This window comes from Cucurbitaria berberidis (assembly GCF_010015615.1).
Source record: "Cucurbitaria berberidis CBS 394.84 unplaced genomic scaffold K460scaffold_4, whole genome shotgun sequence".
Lineage (NCBI taxonomy): Eukaryota > Fungi > Ascomycota > Dothideomycetes > Pleosporales > Cucurbitariaceae > Cucurbitaria > Cucurbitaria berberidis.
In genome coordinates, this window is record NW_024468938.1 from 2323145 (window position 1) to 2340748 (window position 17604).

The window sequence follows — 17604 nt, forward strand, 5'->3', positions numbered from 1 at the left end:
GACATGACCCCAAGATCGCATAAGGGGGTACAGGGGTAATAAAACAACGCTAGTATGGAGAAGAGAAATGGAGAGGATATGATACAGAATGTACACAAGTCTAGTGACCCAACCCAGACCGATCGTGACCGGATGCAAGACGCCTGTTTTTTGCCGTAAATGAACAAGTGACCAAATGAGAAAAGACGAAACTTCAGCTAGGCGGTCAAAGCATCTACTGCTTCTTCTCGCCCTCGCCCTCGGGCTGCTGCTGTTGCTGCTGCTCGCCCTGGTTTTGGCTCTCGGAGCGGGCCTTGTGCATCTGGTCGAACAGGCTCAACGAGGCGTTCTGGAGCTCGTCGGTCTTCTCCTTGATCTCGGCAGCGGTGGCAGTGCCCTCGCCGGCCTGGCTCTGGGAGATGAACTCGCGCATGGCGGAGATTTTCTCCTTGATCTTCTCAGCCTCGGCCTTGTCGAGGCGGTCCTCGAACTCCTTGAGGGCCTTCTCGGTATCGTTCACAACGCTGTCCGCGCGGTTGGCAGCCTCGATGGAGTTCTTGCGCTCCTTGTCCTGCTCGGCGTACTGCTCGGAGTCGCGAACCATGTTCTCGATCTCAGAATCGGAGAGACCTGATCCAGAAGCAATGGTGATGGACTGGTCCTTGTTGGTGGACTTGTCCTTGGCGTGAACGTGGACAATCGAGTCAGCGTCAATGTCGAAGGTGACCTCAACCTGGGGGACACCACGGTGAGCGGGAGGAATGCCGACAAGCTGGAAGTTTCCTAGCAGCTTGTTGTCGCGGACGAGCTCACGCTCACCCTGGTAGACCTTGATCTCGACGGCGCTCTGGAAGTCGGCGGCGGTGGAGAAGACTTGGGACTTCTTGGTGGGGATGGTGGTGTTGCGGTTGATCAAGCGGGTGAAGACACCACCGAGGGTCTCGATACCGAGAGACAGAGGGGTGACGTCAAGGAGGAGGAGGTCAGTGACCTCACCAGCAAGGACAGCACCCTGAATCGCAGCACCAATGGCGACGGCCTCATCGGGGTTAACCGACTTGGCAGGATCGCGGCCGAAAATGCTCTTGACAGACTCGGTGACCTTGGGCATGCGGGTCATACCTCCGACGAGGATGACTTCGGAGATTTCCTTTGGCTGGAGGTTGGCGTCCTTCAGCGCCTTGCGGACGGGCTCGACAGTTCGGCTGATGAGGGGATCCATCATCTTCTCAAGCTGGGAGCGGGTGAGCTTGGTGTTGATGTGCTTGGGACCAGAAGCGTCGGCAGTGATGAAGGGAAGGTTGATGTCGGTCTGGGACGAGGAAGAAAGCTCGATCTTGGCCTTCTCAGCGGCCTCACGGATACGCTGGATAGCCATACGGTCGCTGTTTAGATCAATGCCTTGCTCCTTCTTGAACTGCTGGACGAGGTGGCGGACGAGGGTGATGTCAAAGTCTTCACCGCCGAGATGAGTATCACCGTTGGTGGACTTGACCTCGAAGACACCAGCCTGGATCTCGAGGATGGAGATATCGAAAGTACCACCACCAAGGTCGTAGACGGCGACGACGTTGTCCGTGGCCTTGTCAAGACCGTAGGCAAGGGCGGCAGCGGTGGGCTCGTTGACGACGCGGAGGACGTTGAGACCGGCGATCTGACCAGCATCCTTGGTGGCCTGACGTTGGGAGTCGTTGAAGTAGGCGGGGACGGTAACGACGGCGTTCTTGACGTTCTTGCCCATGTAGGACTCGGCGGTCTCCTTCATCTTTCCGAGGACGAAGCCACCAACCTGGGAGGGCGAGTACTTCTGGCCCTGGGCCTCGAGCCATGCATCACCGTTGGTGTGCTGGACAATCTTGTAGGGCACCTGCTGGATGTCTTTCTGGACCTCGCCATCGGTGAACTTGCGGCCGATGAGACGCTTCGTCGCGAAGAGAGTGTTCTCAGGGTTGACGACGGCCTGGCGCTTGGCGGCGATACCGACGAGACGCTCGCCCTCCTTTGTGAAACCGACGACAGAGGGTGTTGTGCGACCACCTATTGATAGTTGTTAGTACTCTATGTTATGCCATGATGATGATGATGAAGAATACAATGTAGTCGACGACATACCCTCAGAGTTCTCGATGATGCGCGGTACCTTGCCCTCCATGACAGCGACGGCTGAGTTGGTGGTTCCCAGATCAATACCAATGACTGAGCCCTTGACCTTCTCCTCGCCGCCCTCAGCATATCCTCGCGCGAACATGGCCGGGGCCCTGAACGCTGGGGTACGGCGCGCCGCCGAAGCCGCACGCGGCAAAAACTATGACGAGGTCAATTGTTGTTCGAGGGTTTTTTTCGAGTGTGGCTACTTACAGTCCGTGATAATCTTGAGGACAGCATTGTGGATGTATGAGAGAGGCGCTGCTGGGGTGATGCAAGCGACAGGGGAATGGGTTGCAGAGCGAGATGGACAGAAGGGAGGATGGGTTATATGATGAAGAGAATGGATGAGCTTGGACGGGAGGGTTAAAATTTTGGGAGAAGGTTCTAGCTCGTTTTAGGACTAAAATCGCCGCCCGAGGTTCCGCAGAGGTGCGTCTGTGCGCATGGACAGCAGCAGTGAAGTATGTGACGGAGCGAGTTCCTGACGAGGCGAGAGAAGTACTGGGAATACTTTGTTGATTGAATACCGAATACTGCGTCGACTGCCTTTGGTGTTGGTGGCCGTTAGCATGAATGGCAGTGTCGAATGGGAGCTTGGCGCATGGTGCCGTAGCTCGCGTGTGGGGAAGATGGTCGATAGAGAGATGGGATACTATGGTAGAGCCGCTCACGACAACCCTCGCCCCTGCTGCGCCATAGTATTTGCCTACACTCCCGCGCGCCTTGTAGAGAAGATACTACATCCAGTCCTTCCTCTGTGACCGCTCCTCCTCCTCCTCCTGCTGCCGCTACCTTTGCTACCCACGACGTTGGTGTTCTACGACTCTCTCTACATAAGCCGCCATCGCATCGTGTGACGTAGAGCGTCTTCTGCCCCAGAGCCCCGTAGCTACACACGCGCGGCCATAGAGACATGCCGCACTCGTCTGCCTGACCGCACACCATGGCCGTCGATGAATTCTTGTTTGCGCCCCTTCGACACGCTCCAGCCTCAGCAAACTGACCGTAGCAGGAGTCGAGAGACGGACGCCTTTGTGCTGCCTTCGAAAGCCTACTATCCCACCAAGATACCCATAGCGTGAGCCCTTCTCTGAGCGAACCCATGATACCTATCAGGGCAATACTAACCATCGCAGCCATTGGCAACTGCGACATTTCATCAGCTGCCCCGAGCCCGACCTCATCTACTACGCGAGTGGCTACGACGTCTACTGCCTCAATGCCGCCACACGAACCCAGGCGCCCGTCACCACACTACCCTGGGAAGCGCGCTGCACCGCTGCAGGTCACGGCTATGTCTGTGTTGGCGGTGCCGAGGATGGCAACTTTGCCGCCATCAAGGTGACCGGCTTCCCTCCTTCACCCCCGTCCGACATCGACGCCTCGCTGCCACTCCACTTCGAACACCACCTACCTCGGCCTCCACAGCTGGCCACTGCCTCTCGCGTTCGCCTCGAAAAGATTGGAGAAGATATCGTCAACTCCATATCAATCCACAAGCTGCCTGCCGACGGCTATGAGCCGAGTGAGGTCGTCGCCGTCCTTACCAACAATGACAAGACTGTGCGCCTATACTCTTTGACCCAGAACCTCGAGTTGACGGTCTTAGATCTGCCATTTGCCATGAATCATGCCACAATCTCCCCTGACGGACAGCTGCTTGTGGCGGTAGGCGATGCTCCTGTCGCCTTCTTCTTCGACCGCACTACGACACAGAAGCCAAGCAGTAGAAAGGCAGCCGAAGGAAGGCTACAACCAATACACTCGGACTGGCAGTCGCTGAAGCAAGTTCACCTTCACCGGCCAGCCAATTCAAATGCCGACGGCTACTTCACCACAGCCTGGTCACCCTCGGGACGTCTCTGTGCCGTGGGATCTGAATGTGGTTACATCACCGTCTTCGATGTGGAGCTGTTGAAATTAGTAGAGGAAGGCGAAGACGCCATTGTGCAACTGATTACCTCCACAAGACCGGATGTTGCCTCGGGTCCTGGCGCAGTCCGAACAATGCACTTTTCGCCTGCTCCTTGGGACTTTCTTATTTGGAGCGAAGACCAGGCCAGAGTGTGCGTGGCCGATCTTCGCGCTGGCTTGAAGGTGAAGCAGGTACTGACTTTGGACCCCAAGGAGGCGGGTATAGAGAAGATCGAGATAGCCGACTTCGACACGACACTCAGCCCCGAGAGGCATGAGCTGCGTAGGGAAGCAGACTTCATTCGTAGATATCGTCGTGCCCTAGACTCCGAAGGTACTGCAGCGGCCGTGAACGCTGCGACTGAATATTTTGAAGCCGACTCTGAGCGGCGAAGTCTCCACCGACGGCTTGGAGTGGTCGAGTCGGACAACGATCCACATGGCCTGACAGCACATGAAAGGCAAGTCCTCGAAGCGCTGCGGACGACCAGGCAGCGCGAAGAGGCTCGTGAGCAAGGAATAACACCACGAAGTATCAATTACTCAACCTCGGGGCATCGTGACCCTTTACCGTATGACACCTACAGAAATCTCGCGTTAGATTGGGTGGCGAAGCTAATCTCTCAGCAGGGAACCAACTCGCCGTGAGGTGACTGTGGCCATGACCGAGTTTATGAACGAGAGCTTCCGTCGATCGAACCGCCCGCCTCAAGAGCGGACAACACCTCGCCGGCAGGCCTCAGTCAATGTCTCCATTGACGAGGGCACGGTCAACGCTCCGCCTCGCAACCACACCCAAATCACCGACTCCGCCATAACAAGATCGCCAAATCCTGTCGCTGTCGAGGCCCATCGTGTGGCCAGCGACATCATTACTTCCACTGACGCCGCTTGGCATAGTATCAACGAAGAACTTCAAATGCGAGCCGTAATCCGCGTCTTGCCAGACAACCCCTCAATGGGCTCCGGAGCCGAACTACGAAGTCAGCTGCGTCGTCTTCGTCACTTGGATCAATCGCGTGAACGTCTCCGCAATCTCCGCGCCAGCCAGCCTTCTACCGAAACGTACGAGTTCAGTCTAGGTCTTAGGAGGCCTAGCCGCAGTATGCATGATCCGAGTCAGGGTGTGCGGACGGCTGGCCTAGCGATGAGCCAGGATGGACGGACGCTGTATTGTGGGACTGAAGAGGGCATCTTTGAGTTCAAGATGAATTTGCATGTCAGGAAGGCATTCCCTGCGATTACGCCTAGGTGAGGAGGATGAAGATTCAAATCGACCATGTTTGGCTTCCATTTGGGTTTATCTTACAGCGGTTGAGTGTACTTTTTTTTTGGGATTGACTAATGTATTATGGTTCATGGACTGGCAAGGACGGCATTTGGATCAGCGAGCGAGCTCTGGCGCAATGTGTACTTATGTGACCCTACATAGTCATAGTTATTCTTTTTTTCAGCCTGGTGGGACAGGGTCAAAGTCGGTATACCCAAAAGTAGGTAGATAATAGCAACCCCAAGATTGGTACTCGAATGTTCCTTCAGATTCAAGCAGCTTATTACGTGATCTTGTACGTCCATCGCCATTCATGTTACATATGGTGTCAAACGGTTGGGGTCGGAATACCTCCATCTGGGGTAGAGGCCCATGTTGCCCGAGACCCGCCCGATGTTCGGAAGCAAAGCGCGAAAACTGCCGATTTGTCCTTGATGGCGCAATACCAGCGGTGACTCCCCACACAGTCAGGACTAACGTGCCTTGCAGATGCCTTTGAATACATTGTCCGCTTTCTTTCATACCTGGAGTCTCCATCTTCCTCATACCTAACTAAAACTTACTACCTAGTTCGTCCCAACATTTGCGAACTGATTTGCCCCACGAAGCTCCGATTTCCATACCACAAACCCCGCCACTCGGCTCCAAGGAAGTCTACAACAGACGCACAACTACACAATGGCCGGAGAGAGCTCCAAGAGCAAGGCCAATGGAGCGGCAAAGGGTGCCCTTCCCCTTGATATCGATGGCCACAATCTGCCTCCATCGCCGGCGCCGAGCTCGCCCCGCAATGGCAGGAAGTATGCGCTCATGACGGAGCTGGTCTACACGGAGAGCAGCGATCAGTACAATGCTAGCTCGGTGCCCATCTATCAGGTATGATATGGTTTCCAGATTGTATTTGAATATCGCTAACCTGCATAGTCCGCAACCTTCAAGCAGGAGTCTGCTACTGGCGGCGGCGGCGAATACGACTACACACGCTCTGGCAACCCCACACGAACACACCTCGAGCGACACCTCGCAAAGATTATGAACGCGGAGCGCGCCCTTGTCGTCTCATCTGGCATGGGTGCTCTCGACGTCATTACCCGCCTGCTACGACCGGGCGACGAGGTAGTAACTGGCGACGACTTGTATGGCGGCTCAAACAGACTGCTCAAGTACCTCTCGACACATGGCGGCATCATTGTACACCATGTGGACACAACAAACCCTGAGAAAGTGCGCGCAGTCGTGAACAATAAGACGGCTATGGTCTTGCTTGAGACACCCACAAACCCTCTGATCAAGATCTGCGACATTCCCGCGATTGCTAGCATCGCACACACTGCGAACCCTACCGCCGTCGTCGCAGTCGACAACACGATGATGTCGCCAATGCTGCTTAACCCGCTCGACCTCGGCGCCGACGTCGTCTACGAATCCGGCACAAAGTACCTATCCGGCCATCACGACCTCATGGCCGGCGTTATTGCGATTAACGACTCCGCACTAGGAGACAGACTATACTTCACCATCAACGCCTCCGGCTGTGGTCTCTCACCCTTCGACTCCTGGCTTCTCATCCGCGGCATCAAGACGCTAGGTGTCCGTATGGAAAAACAACAAGCAAACGCCATGCGCGTCGCCACATTCCTCGAATCGCATGGCTTCAAAGTCCGCTACCCAGGCTTGAAGTCCCACCCCCAGTATGATCTGCACTGGAGCATGGCGCGCGGCGCGGGCGCTGTGCTGTCATTCGAGACTGGCGACGTGACCGTTAGCGAGAGGATTGTGGAGAGCGCACGCCTGTGGGGAATCAGCGTGAGCTTTGGATGTGTGAATAGTTTGATCAGCATGCCGTGCCGCATGAGCCATGCTAGTATAGATGAAAAGACGAGGAGGGAGAGGAATATGCCCGAAGATATCATTCGCCTGTGTGTGGGAATTGAGGATCCAGAGGATCTGTTGGATGATTTGAGCCGTGCTGTAAGTACCACCTCGTTACTACCATGAAGGTCAAGACGCTGATTACATATAGCTGGTGCAAGCTGGTGCTGTTAGCATCACGCCTGAAGGTTTCCGTGCCCTAGCCACCGAGGAGCCCTCTTCATCTACCGAGGCTGTTCCTGCACCTTCTGAGTCGTAGACGTCGACCATACCGTCACTTAACCCTAGTCACCACTGTCCTGCCCCGCCACAGCAGGTTAACGTGATACCCCTGGTTAATTCATGTCAGAGCAAACACTTCGCTTCACAACTCTCTCTGACCCAAGTCACCTCTGTCACTAGCTTCGAGCGGAGCGGTGTTAACGTGATATTTATTGCTTGGCTATATAGCGCGAGCGGGAGTCTTGTGATTCTGCGCAAAAGATCTCCTTCCGTCAATGGAAAACATTCTACCTTTATCATTGTCTGCTTTGCCTCTGCACTTGCGTGATGCGATTGATTTCTAGTAACTCTCCAAGTCGTGGTTACAGAGTTGTGGTTGAATAGGCGTGCTTATTATCAGGGCTATGATGACCGACTCTTCTGTCTATAACATTTTCCTTCAGTCGTCGTCCCAGCGTGTCCGTTTTCCCTCCTGCTAGCCCCGTCACCATCCGCTAGCCCTTTGGTAACTCATGAGACGGAGACAAGCTATATTACTAGCACCGCAAGGCTCGGGCGTAGCGTTTGACAATGCGACATTAAGACTAATACTTTGGAGTACCCAAAATAGTTACGTCCGACCCGAAAGCTGAATGTAGGACGGATAATTGAGCTTCAGATCGGATCCGAGTCTCGGACTGTTCTGGATTGCCAAGGATTACGGCACTCTCTGGCACGCTTACCTGAGTATACCTGTGTATGAAAGTCCGTCCGATCTCGCAGCTCCATACGTAAACTCCCATCACATCCTAAAACTGAACTTGACTCTTCTTTCTACCTCTTCCGACACCAAAACCTCACAAAGTTGATGCAAGAGTGATCCTGAGCCTTACCCGAGGTCCCGAAACTTATCTCGAACATAGCTGCACGGCTGAAACTGGAACGCCTCAGGAACCCGACATCGCAAATCACAGAACGAAGGAAACACAGGTAGTGTGCCTGCATATCCTAGACTTACGTCAAGGAACCTGGACGATTCTTGGAGGTCAACGCCTGTTCGCTGGAGAACACTCCTCGGCTCATTGCAAGCTGCGGCGATCGATACCCTATTAAGACGGATTTAGGATCAAGCAACTCAAGATGCCAGAATTCTTCGATCTTCCCCGTGAATTGCGGGATATGATATACTTGGACGTACTCATAGGCCAAAGGGCAACACCGACATTAGAAGACACCCAATCAGCTTCTAGGTGGAATCGTCCCTGGGAGCCTAAGAGCGGTCTCGGGGATCATGGATGTGCATTCTCTTCCAAGAGAGCACCAAACACTTGTGCAAATTTCCTCGCATGCAACCAACAGGTCAACACGGAGATGATGCAGATCATTGAAAGAGTCAGGAGGAAGGGAATGCTCGCTGCGAGGATGGACTGCATCGCCCAAGATGACATGCACTACTTCACATGGCTGAGCATACCCCTCGTAAAGACAGGGAAATGTACACACAAGGCCGACCCGAAGAGCGGCGTAGTACCTACCTGGGCAGTGAGATATCTCACTGCACCCCACCGAGCACTGGGCACTACTAGAAGACATCACACATGCCACCACAGCTCATCCACCACCATTGAGCAGCTCTGCATCGACATCCGGTTCTTCCCCAACACCTCGGCGACGGGCAAACGGCGCCTCGAGACCCCCCGTGACCTCACATCCTGGGCCATCTGCGCAGCGCTCAAGCACGTCTTCGAGCACGACCCGGATATAATCCCCACGCGAGACTGCCAGAAAGACGTCACAATCGATGAAGTTGTACTCAACGTCGTCCCTCCCTTGTCCCCTTCTTCTCCACCGCCCAAGACTACCACGCACTACCTCGTCTCGCCGAGCACTAACGCGGTGGTGGAAGTGGAAAAGGAGAATAGCCACCACCCGGAGGCCGTGGCGAAGGAACTTGTCGATGTGTGGAATAAACTCTGGTCTGGCGATGAGTTCAAAGCGCGGTATTATCGTAGCTTGCTCGGCAAGATCCAGAGGGTCAGGGTTTGTGTTGATGGGGTTACGTTTCGCGTCAGGGAGTTGGGTGTTGAGTTGGAGAGGGGGCGGGCGGAGAGCAGGAGGATTGAGATGAGGATGAGGTAGAGATGGGGGATAAATTGGGAGCTTTGTTCATGTGCTGTTAAATGATCGTGGGGTTTTCTTGCGTCTTTGGGTGGTGTTTTGAGCGGAGTGATTATTTCTAGGGTATACCATTCGTAATTTCATGCTTTCTTCTGGAACTAAAAATTGTAAATTGGTACTGGTAAGTAGAACATCGCGGTCTTCATTTTATATTATCGCCAGTCTGATACCATGGTAGGGATTTGGCGGGATCGCTTCAAGCACAACCTTGACAATGGTCATAGAACGGTACCTTAACATATTCGCAATAGCCCAAGAAGTACTACTGGGACGTTTGGCGCTTTGTCCCTGGGGCGTATTATCTCAAACCTTAAAACTTGGGCGCCTAGTAGCGTACTTGAGTCAGATATATGTCAATCGGGGGCCTAACTACCATCTATACTTCACGTCGTTATCGCATCACCTGGACGTGATGCCCACTTACTGTAAACAGCTTTCCGCGATGTTTGCCATGTGCAACGGGACGAAGGTGTGTTTAACAAGCAAGTTGAAGCTCAAGCGCGTGAAAGGGAAAAAGTAAGGGTGGCTTGCGATGGAAAGCTGACTCATAAGACCAGTATGCGGCGGACAATGCACCAGTGAGGAACTGCGGTGACAACAACTGGTGCTGCGGAGAAAAAAAGTGCTGTGACCAGCCATCGAGCATATTCCAGCTCGCAGCGACCGCGGGACGATCGTCGACAACCTCCTCCTCTTCCTCACTCTCTAGCCACACGTCCTCAGCGACCACGACCGCACCGCCCGCAACTTCGTCCCCAGCCCAAGAAACCGCCGCAACGGGTCTCAGCACAGGCGCAAAAGCCGGCATCGGAGTCGGCGCGGCCGCAGTGGTAATCCTTTGCATCCTCGTGGCTGTGCTGCTCATCCGGTTAAAGAAGCAGAAGCAAGCGGAATACAACAGCATGGACAAGACAAACATAATGTCCAGCGACGCGCCGATGGGAGTCCATGAGCAGAAATACGGGTTAAACACGCACGAGCGTGAGGTCCCATTGGGCGAGTTGCTGGTGGAGAATGGGCTGGTTGAGCTGAGTGAACGACAACATTTGGTTGCTGAGTTGGAGAGTAGGGAGGTGCCTAGGGAGCTGAGTGCTAGGGGTGGGAATGTAGAGAAGTATACATGACTTCTTGCGGATCGTAGGGCATAGGCGTCGGATTTGATACTGAATCAGAATCCTGATTGTCATCTAGACGACAACACGCGTTTAGTTGCGACATTAATCGTGCGCTGCCAATGGATGTTAACAGCCTCGGATTGCTTTCAGCCCTAGATCGTACTGAGATCTTGTCTCGACCACACTCGTGAGGAAGGCTTAGCGTTCGTCCGTGTCTCGATCTGCCAGGTGTGTGACAGGAGAATTTTTGGCCTCAGGGCTGACGATACGCACGTGAGCTCGCCAGGCCTTTCCTGCCTAGCTGAAGCTTTTTATACTCGGATCGAATTGTTGAATCTTCTGGAAAAGATCTTAGTCCTACGAAAGGGTCCCATTCGCTAACTCGCTATATTAGTCAGGGGTAAAAGCGCGGCCCCGGCTCGGCACGCACAAGTCGCCGCACGCCCTGAACAAAGTCAATCCACCCGTCTCGACCTGCCAAATGGCTCATCAAAAACTCAACGGCACATTCCTGACATCCGAGCATGACAAAACCTGCGGGTCAGAGTCCTTGCTTCTTATGCAGTCTTCTTCCCACAGCCAGCCAGCCCTACGTTGCTGCAGAGCCTTCTCTCGCAAGCACTGACCTTCCCCGCGACTGATGAAGGCATTGGGTACCTTGAGTGCCGAGGATACTTGGGAAAACTAGGGCAATGCTGACCATAGGCGTACAACGCATTACTTGGCGTGCATTTGACGGGCTTGGCGTGGCCAAAATGCGTTTCATGAAACAGTGCTTCGCGTCAGGCCCTTGCTGCTTCAGGGCACGCCCCCTTCGTCATTCGGTACATTACTTGACATGCCCCACAGGCAATTGGCCAGACTTCAACGCCTCTCTCAGGGGCAAGGACGGTTAGTTATGCAGGGGCCGAATGAGACTTTTTGCGTCAATGGGTTTTGTGCCCTAGTCCCGTACGTGTCTGACACGGGCTTCAAGCGGGAGCCACTCCCCGTGGGCGGGATGGCTTGGGAGGAATCTCTTGGAGCGAGAGCGGGACCACGCGCGTTTTATATTTATTTAAGATGGGGTGATGATCCTCCTAACTTAGGCTCTTGTCTAGACTTCCGTTCCTTTCCAAGGCTCCTCTACTAACCCATCTCTCTTTTCATCACCCTTCACTCTTTCAACTGTCTCTACAAACGTTTCGACATTTTGTCCTCGGTGGACTCCTAAACTTCACATACGACTGCTGAGCAGTTCGTCTCTCAATCTCGCGAAAGACCTTCAAGATGGCGGCATCTACCACCTCGACCAAGACCCTCAGATTAGATACGATCGATGTTCCTTCTATCAACACCGCTCGACAAGATGAATTGGAAGCAATGTCCCCACGCTCATGGCGACACCGTACCGTCACATATCAGCCTCCTTCGCGAAGACATACCACTGGCAGCCTTGATGCTGAGGACTACTTCGTACGCATCGTGCCCAATCGCAATTCCAGGTACAGGTTGCTAACAGACTCAGGTTGGTCCCCGTGATATGTCCAAGCACTCGAAATGGCCTTTCTTCATGCGCATGCACGGCTCCGTCTTCCCCAAGATGATTCTCCCCCTCACCGTTGTCACTCTTTGGTCCACCGCCGTTACAATAGTCCACGAACGCGTACACTCGCTCGCAGTCAGCACTCTTCTGCTCACGGTCCTCGGTTTTGTGGTCGGTCTAGCAATTTCTTTCCGGACAAGTACCGCATACGAGCGATATACCGAGGGTAGGAAGTACTGGAGTCAGTTGATCTTCGTGAGCCAGAATCTGGCGAGGACAATCTGGTTCCATGCTGGTGAGCGTGAAGGCGACTTGGGCAAGGAGGATTTGTTGAACAAGCTGTCTGCCCTGAATCTCCTTAATGCATACGCTTGCTCTATCAAGCACCGCCTCCGCTTCGAACCCGGCATCGACTACCCCGATCTGCGCGAGCGTGTCACCTTCCTCGATACCTTCGCCAAAGCTGCTGAACTCGATATTCCAGAAGCTCCGACAAAGAACAAGGCAAAGGCTGTAGGTGAATACCTAGGAGTGACATTTGCCGAATCGAATCCCCGCAAGAGGATCAAGCGATCCAAGAAGCCGCTTGGTAACTTGTCCCTGGAGATTTTGAACCATATATCTTGTTATGTCCACAGCATCATCGACAATGAGACGCTCAAGATCGGTCTGTACCAGAATCAAGCCAGTACGCTCCATCCCACCCAAGATCCCATATTAGCCCCCCAGCTTACGTTTATTTAGTCACCGGTATTGTCCAGCTCAACGAAGCCCTCGCCGGCGTGGACCGCATCCTCCAAACCCCCCTCCCAATCGCCTACTCCATCGCCATCTCGCAAATCACCTGGGTCTACGTCATGATGCTGCCCTTCCAGCTCTGCAAAGAACTCAGCTGGATCACAATCCCCGGGTGCATCTTCGCCGCCTACATCATCATCGGCCTCGCTGCCATTGGTCGCGAAATCGAGAACCCCTTCGGCCACGACGTCAACGATCTCAACCTGGAAGCATACTGCGAGGAGCTCGAAATGGATATTGATACTATTACGAGCCAGCCGGCGCCCACGGCTAGAGAGTTCATGAGGAGACCAGACAACATGCCAATTTGGCCGCTCAGCCACAAGAACTACGAGAGCTGGGCTGCCAGGAGCAAGCAGGATATCCGCGACGCGTTGATCACGAAGACAAAGGCCGATATGGTGGTTAGGAAGAGCTTCGCCGCGCCGAGGCAGAGCGAGGGTGATGAGAAAACCAATGCTACGCTGCAGCAAGATGCTTAAGCTCAGCCGCTAGGATACGCACTGAGTCTTTCTGTAATGCTCAGAAATCAGACTGGATATCAAAAGTTGTTTTGGCGCTGGGTTGGAGTACGGACGCTACTTAGCGCTTTCCGCTTCCGGTTGGAGGCATGCATTGCGAGGTTTATCGGTGTCGCTTTTTTAATTTTCTCTGCAAAACTCCTTACGACCAATAATTGGCTGCCTTATACCACGATAGCGCTTGTCAGCCTACTACTTACACATACGTTATAAAAGGGTGATTGCACTATTTCATTTTATACACTCTGAACCATGGCTTATTGAAAGAGTGCGGGAGGACCTCTGGGCTCTGGAGTCGCCTCACCGAAGGTATGATTTACATTAGTAAAAGGAAAATAGTTGCAAGTAGATGTATGCATAGAGTTATATAACACATAACTAGTTCGGTATTTAACAGGATAACTAACCTTCTACCCCGTCCACTCAATCACCAAGAACCCCAGCTGACTTCGCACCGGCCTAAGCACATGGATCACTTCAAATCTTCCACCCTCATCCGCATCACCTATCAACTTCCTCCAATCAATTTCCGTCCGCTCTTTAGCATTAAACAGCATCTTCATCACCATATCGTAGTCTCGAATCGAACGCTCCTGGAATGGACTCAATACCCCAGGCTCCGGGACTATCGCATCCATCAATATGACTCGGGCTCCTCGTTTGAGCGCTGGTATCAGTGCCTGTAAGATTTTGATGCAGTACTTGGTCGGCCAGTCGTGGAGGATGAAGCGGAAGAAGTAGACATCAGCGTCCTTGACAGGCTGTGGAGCGAAGAAATCGTGCTCTTGAAACTGAACGTTCTTGTATGCTGTCTTGGGTGCAAGGGCGATGATCTCCGGGCGGTCTTGAACGATGATATCCATGCCAGGAAAAGCTTCAGCCAGTTTAAAGGCAACACTGCCCTGACTACCTCCAACATCGACGACGGTCCCACTCGCGTGTAGATTCCAGTCATAGCCGAGCACAAAGTCGACACTCAGCGCTGGAGAGCTTTGCATCAACGTCATGGACTCGGCGAACTTGCGAGCTACTGTCTCATGCTGCGCCATGTACTCGAAAAATGACAGATCGGTCGTGTGAGCAAGATTGTAAGCTGTTTGCGTTGGCTCCTGCGACCCGGGCCACTTCTCCATCGCTTTGACAACAAATGGCGCAGCGCCCCACATATGGGCCAACGTCCCTTCAACAAAACTTGCGAGATTTGGGAATTCGAGTATGGCTTTGGAAGCAGCCGAATGTCCAATCTTTCCATCGTCATGTTGAAGAAGGAGACGTCGCGTGACTCCGTTTCGAGCGATCAGCTCTGCATCATCCAGGTGCATACCGGATGTCTTTGCAAGTTCTGCAATGGTAGTGGTAGATTCGGCTGGAAGGTTTGCTGCTAGTTTGAATTGCGCCACCCCTTGCAAACTCACGAGGTTTGTGAACTGGAGTGTTCTGTTAGTCGACGCGGTTCGAATAATTTAGAGAATGCACTCACACCGCTGACGGCCGCATGGATCATCCCTACCGGCCCAAGGAGATGATCACGAAGCTCGTCAAGAGCTTCGAGAGCGGCGTTCCGCGCTGCATCTGCTTCAGGCGAAAGATGTAAGATCGGTGGATATGAGGGTTCGAACGATGGCTCAGGTAGACCATTGTTTTTGATGTAGGTATCGACTTTGGCGGTGTTCTGCTGAATCAAACTACTGAGCTGAAGCAAGCGCCTCTCTGAGTCCATTTCGCAATAAGATGAGGGCTACTCAGTTTGGATGGTTTCGTTTATAGGGAATGAAGAACGATATTATGAGCTTTCTCTCAATCCTTTTGTATGGTGTTTTCTACGCCCCACGACGCTGTGTAAGAGGATGCGGGGTACTCCTCATTCACCTTGTGCTATTCCGTAGCTAATTTCGTCCTCCATGTTGTAGCTTTTCATCGCGATTGGCCGCTTCGTTAGTTCTTACAATAGGCCCCATGCACTAGAGCTGCCTCCGCGCCACTTGAGAGTGATTACGATGGTTCTAGAACAGCTTACACTGAAACAATATCAGCGCAGGTGCAGCCAGGACGTGCTCATGGGTTGGTGGGCGATGTGATTGAACTTTAGTGTGCCCGCACGGCCCCGCATCAAGCTAGTCACTCTAAAGTAATGACTAAGATGTAGGGCAACTTTAACTGTATATGTAGTTACTAGAAGTTATATTAAGCAACTAGCCTTTGATATGCAGATGGAGTTACAATTATAATCTTGGTCGAGGGGCGTCTCCAAGCAATTCTCTCGCCTTTGCATTCTCGGCTCTCCACCATTTCTTTCTTCTTTCATGACCTGACATGAATGCTTCCAACCAGCTCTTATCAAACGGCGGTAAGCGTCTTCCAGGTTGACCCTGCCGCGGTTCACCAGCGAGTTTCCTCACAGTCTCGAAGTAATCCTCGAAATCTGGGAAGACCATAGTGAAGGGAACGCCATCGCCGCGTTTCTTAATTCTCTCTAGTTCCCAGCGTTGTTGCTCTTCGAGCGGAGGAAGGTTCGCGCGTCCAGCCAATACGCGTGCGGCGAGTACAGCCTGCCATTCGAAGACTCTAAACGTTAGGCCTGCGGCTACTGCACCGACAAAGAGCAGTGTAGGGTCTTTCTGATATACGACATGCTGGTACAGTCCAGGAACACGGTTGTTCCGTACTTCGACATGCGGTAGAAAGGGAAGTGTCCATGAGTATCCGGTTCCGAATATGATTTCGTCAACGTTCGCAACCGAGGTCCCATCAACGAAATGTACTGTTCGATCGCTATTTGAAACGGCAATATGTGAGATGGACGGTTTCGGAGCGATACCGGGGTGCTGAAACGCTACGTCTCCAAAGTATCCGTTCGCTTTATGGCCGACAATGACAGCGTATACCGGACCTTGAGCAACACCGACAAGATCGTATGCGATATCAGCTGCCGAGACGGATGCGCCTACGACTACAACTTTCTAATGAAGAGTTAGCTGTATGGCAATGACCCCCAAATCAGGATACATCCTACCTTTCCTTGATAAGCATCACGTCCACGGAACATCTTGGTATGCTTGACGCTCCCTGGCCGTGCTCGTTCAAAGTCCTCCAATCCTTCGATCTTGGGGATATATGGTACAAAATAATGTCCGCTCGCCACAACTACAGCATCGAACCACTCCTCCCACCACTCGTCTTCCCCTCTTACGTCGCCATCTTTTCGCAATACTAATCTCCACTCGTTGCCGATCTTCTCTGCTAGCTCAACAGTGGTATTGTACGACACAAGTTTTTCATACCCATTCCGGTTAACAAGCGAGGCGATATGTTTCTGAATGACAGCGTGGGGGCGGAACGGAGTGTCCTCGCCATGCTTCGATATGGAAAGCGGGCTGCGCTGATCTGGGATGGATTCTTTGGTAAAGGACATTGCTAAGCTGTCGACGTTGGTTTCTAGATAAGGATAAATGGACGATTCTGTGTATCGCGGCTGTTTGAGCTTTGGAGTTCGCCCCGGAAGCTTCGCTGGCGCTTGAACAGTTGGGTCGCCCTTGCGCGAGGCCAGCGCAGCGAAGCTTGAAGGGTCCAGGTTCGGGGGTGGTGCTTCATCGTTGACCCAGCAGCCTCCTGGCGCTTCTCGTCTCTCGAAGACACGGATTGTGTCGAAGGTTTTTTCTTGAGCGAGGGCATCAATTGCGATAGCGCCAGCAGGACCGAGCCCGATGACTGCTACCCGCTTGATTGACATCTTCCTTTATTATTTTTTCCGTTTTGGTTTCTATAGCTTGCGGAACTAGGAGATTGGAAGAGAGGTCGAGAGAAAAAGTCGCGTCGCGCAAATCCCGAGGTAACGCGACTTTAGACTGCGGCAAATCGGCATTGGCGTATACTTTCCATTTCCACAATCCTCCGCCGAATCGCGTCGTAGCCATGTGAGTTACCCATGGTTTGGGTTCTAGTTGAATCCTCTCTGGACTTTGCGAGACTTGCGACATGAAGTCGAACAATGGCGCAATTGCACTAACGCCGGTCCATCGAGCCTTGGCGCCACTCACTAACCATCCACCACCACAGTTGCCAGTTGATCGAGGCAGCTTAGTG

The 17604-nt window shown here is 53.1% G+C and overlaps 8 protein-coding genes across 8 annotated transcripts; 5 read left to right on the plus strand and 3 right to left on the minus strand.

Moving 5' to 3' along the window:
- Nucleotides 1-214: 214 nt before the first annotated feature.
- On the minus strand, nt 215-2364 carry K460DRAFT_286905 (mitochondrial heat shock protein-like protein; the record flags this gene model as incomplete). Its single annotated transcript, XM_040928934.1, has 3 exons — nt 215-2016; nt 2092-2284; nt 2338-2364. 3 exons carry the CDS (start codon nt 2362-2364, stop codon nt 215-217), a joined length of 2022 nt encoding a protein of 673 aa, XP_040786040.1.
- Nucleotides 2365-3080: 716 nt separating this feature from the next.
- Nucleotides 3081-5296, plus strand: K460DRAFT_287743 (uncharacterized protein; the record flags this gene model as incomplete). The annotated part of the gene is made up of 3 exons (XM_040928991.1): nt 3081-3205; nt 3264-4613; nt 4672-5296. The coding sequence occupies 3 exons, from the start codon at nt 3081-3083 to the stop codon at nt 5294-5296; spliced, it is 2100 nt and encodes a 699-aa protein (XP_040786041.1).
- A 693-nt stretch (nt 5297-5989) lies between these two features.
- On the plus strand, nt 5990-7442 carry K460DRAFT_378616 (cystathionine beta-lyase; the record flags this gene model as incomplete). Its single annotated transcript, XM_040935091.1, has 3 exons — nt 5990-6187; nt 6236-7282; nt 7335-7442. 3 exons carry the CDS (start codon nt 5990-5992, stop codon nt 7440-7442), a joined length of 1353 nt encoding a protein of 450 aa, XP_040786042.1.
- Nucleotides 7443-8137: 695 nt separating this feature from the next.
- On the plus strand, nt 8138-9858 carry K460DRAFT_387544 (uncharacterized protein). The gene is made up of 2 exons (XM_040935645.1): nt 8138-9683; nt 9741-9858. Exon 1 carries the CDS (start codon nt 8525-8527, stop codon nt 9521-9523), a length of 999 nt encoding a protein of 332 aa, XP_040786043.1. The 5' UTR covers nt 8138-8524; the 3' UTR covers nt 9524-9683; nt 9741-9858.
- Nucleotides 9859-9957: 99 nt separating this feature from the next.
- On the plus strand, nt 9958-10813 carry K460DRAFT_368385 (uncharacterized protein). Its single transcript, XM_040933765.1, has 2 exons — nt 9958-10031; nt 10120-10813. Exons 1-2 carry the CDS (start codon nt 9975-9977, stop codon nt 10684-10686), a joined length of 624 nt encoding a protein of 207 aa, XP_040786044.1. The 5' UTR covers nt 9958-9974; the 3' UTR covers nt 10687-10813.
- Nucleotides 10814-11760: 947 nt separating this feature from the next.
- On the plus strand, nt 11761-13707 carry K460DRAFT_146196 (UPF0187-domain-containing protein). The gene is made up of 3 exons (XM_040926774.1): nt 11761-12132; nt 12185-12890; nt 12947-13707. Exons 1-3 carry the CDS (start codon nt 11947-11949, stop codon nt 13480-13482), a joined length of 1428 nt encoding a protein of 475 aa, XP_040786045.1. The 5' UTR covers nt 11761-11946; the 3' UTR covers nt 13483-13707.
- Nucleotides 13708-13931: 224 nt separating this feature from the next.
- On the minus strand, nt 13932-15192 carry K460DRAFT_341681 (S-adenosyl-L-methionine-dependent methyltransferase; the record flags this gene model as incomplete). Its single annotated transcript, XM_040931158.1, has 2 exons — nt 15002-15192; nt 13932-14948 (listed from the first exon to the last, which is right to left on the minus strand). The coding sequence occupies exons 1-2, from the start codon at nt 15023-15025 to the stop codon at nt 13932-13934; spliced, it is 1041 nt and encodes a 346-aa protein (XP_040786046.1). The 5' UTR covers nt 15026-15192.
- A 388-nt stretch (nt 15193-15580) lies between these two features.
- On the minus strand, nt 15581-17464 carry K460DRAFT_396777 (FAD/NAD(P)-binding domain-containing protein). The gene is made up of 2 exons (XM_040936122.1): nt 16535-17464; nt 15581-16481 (listed from the first exon to the last, which is right to left on the minus strand). Exons 1-2 carry the CDS (start codon nt 17249-17251, stop codon nt 15744-15746), a joined length of 1455 nt encoding a protein of 484 aa, XP_040786047.1. The 5' UTR covers nt 17252-17464; the 3' UTR covers nt 15581-15743.
- Between the last annotated feature and the right edge of the window lie 140 nt (nt 17465-17604).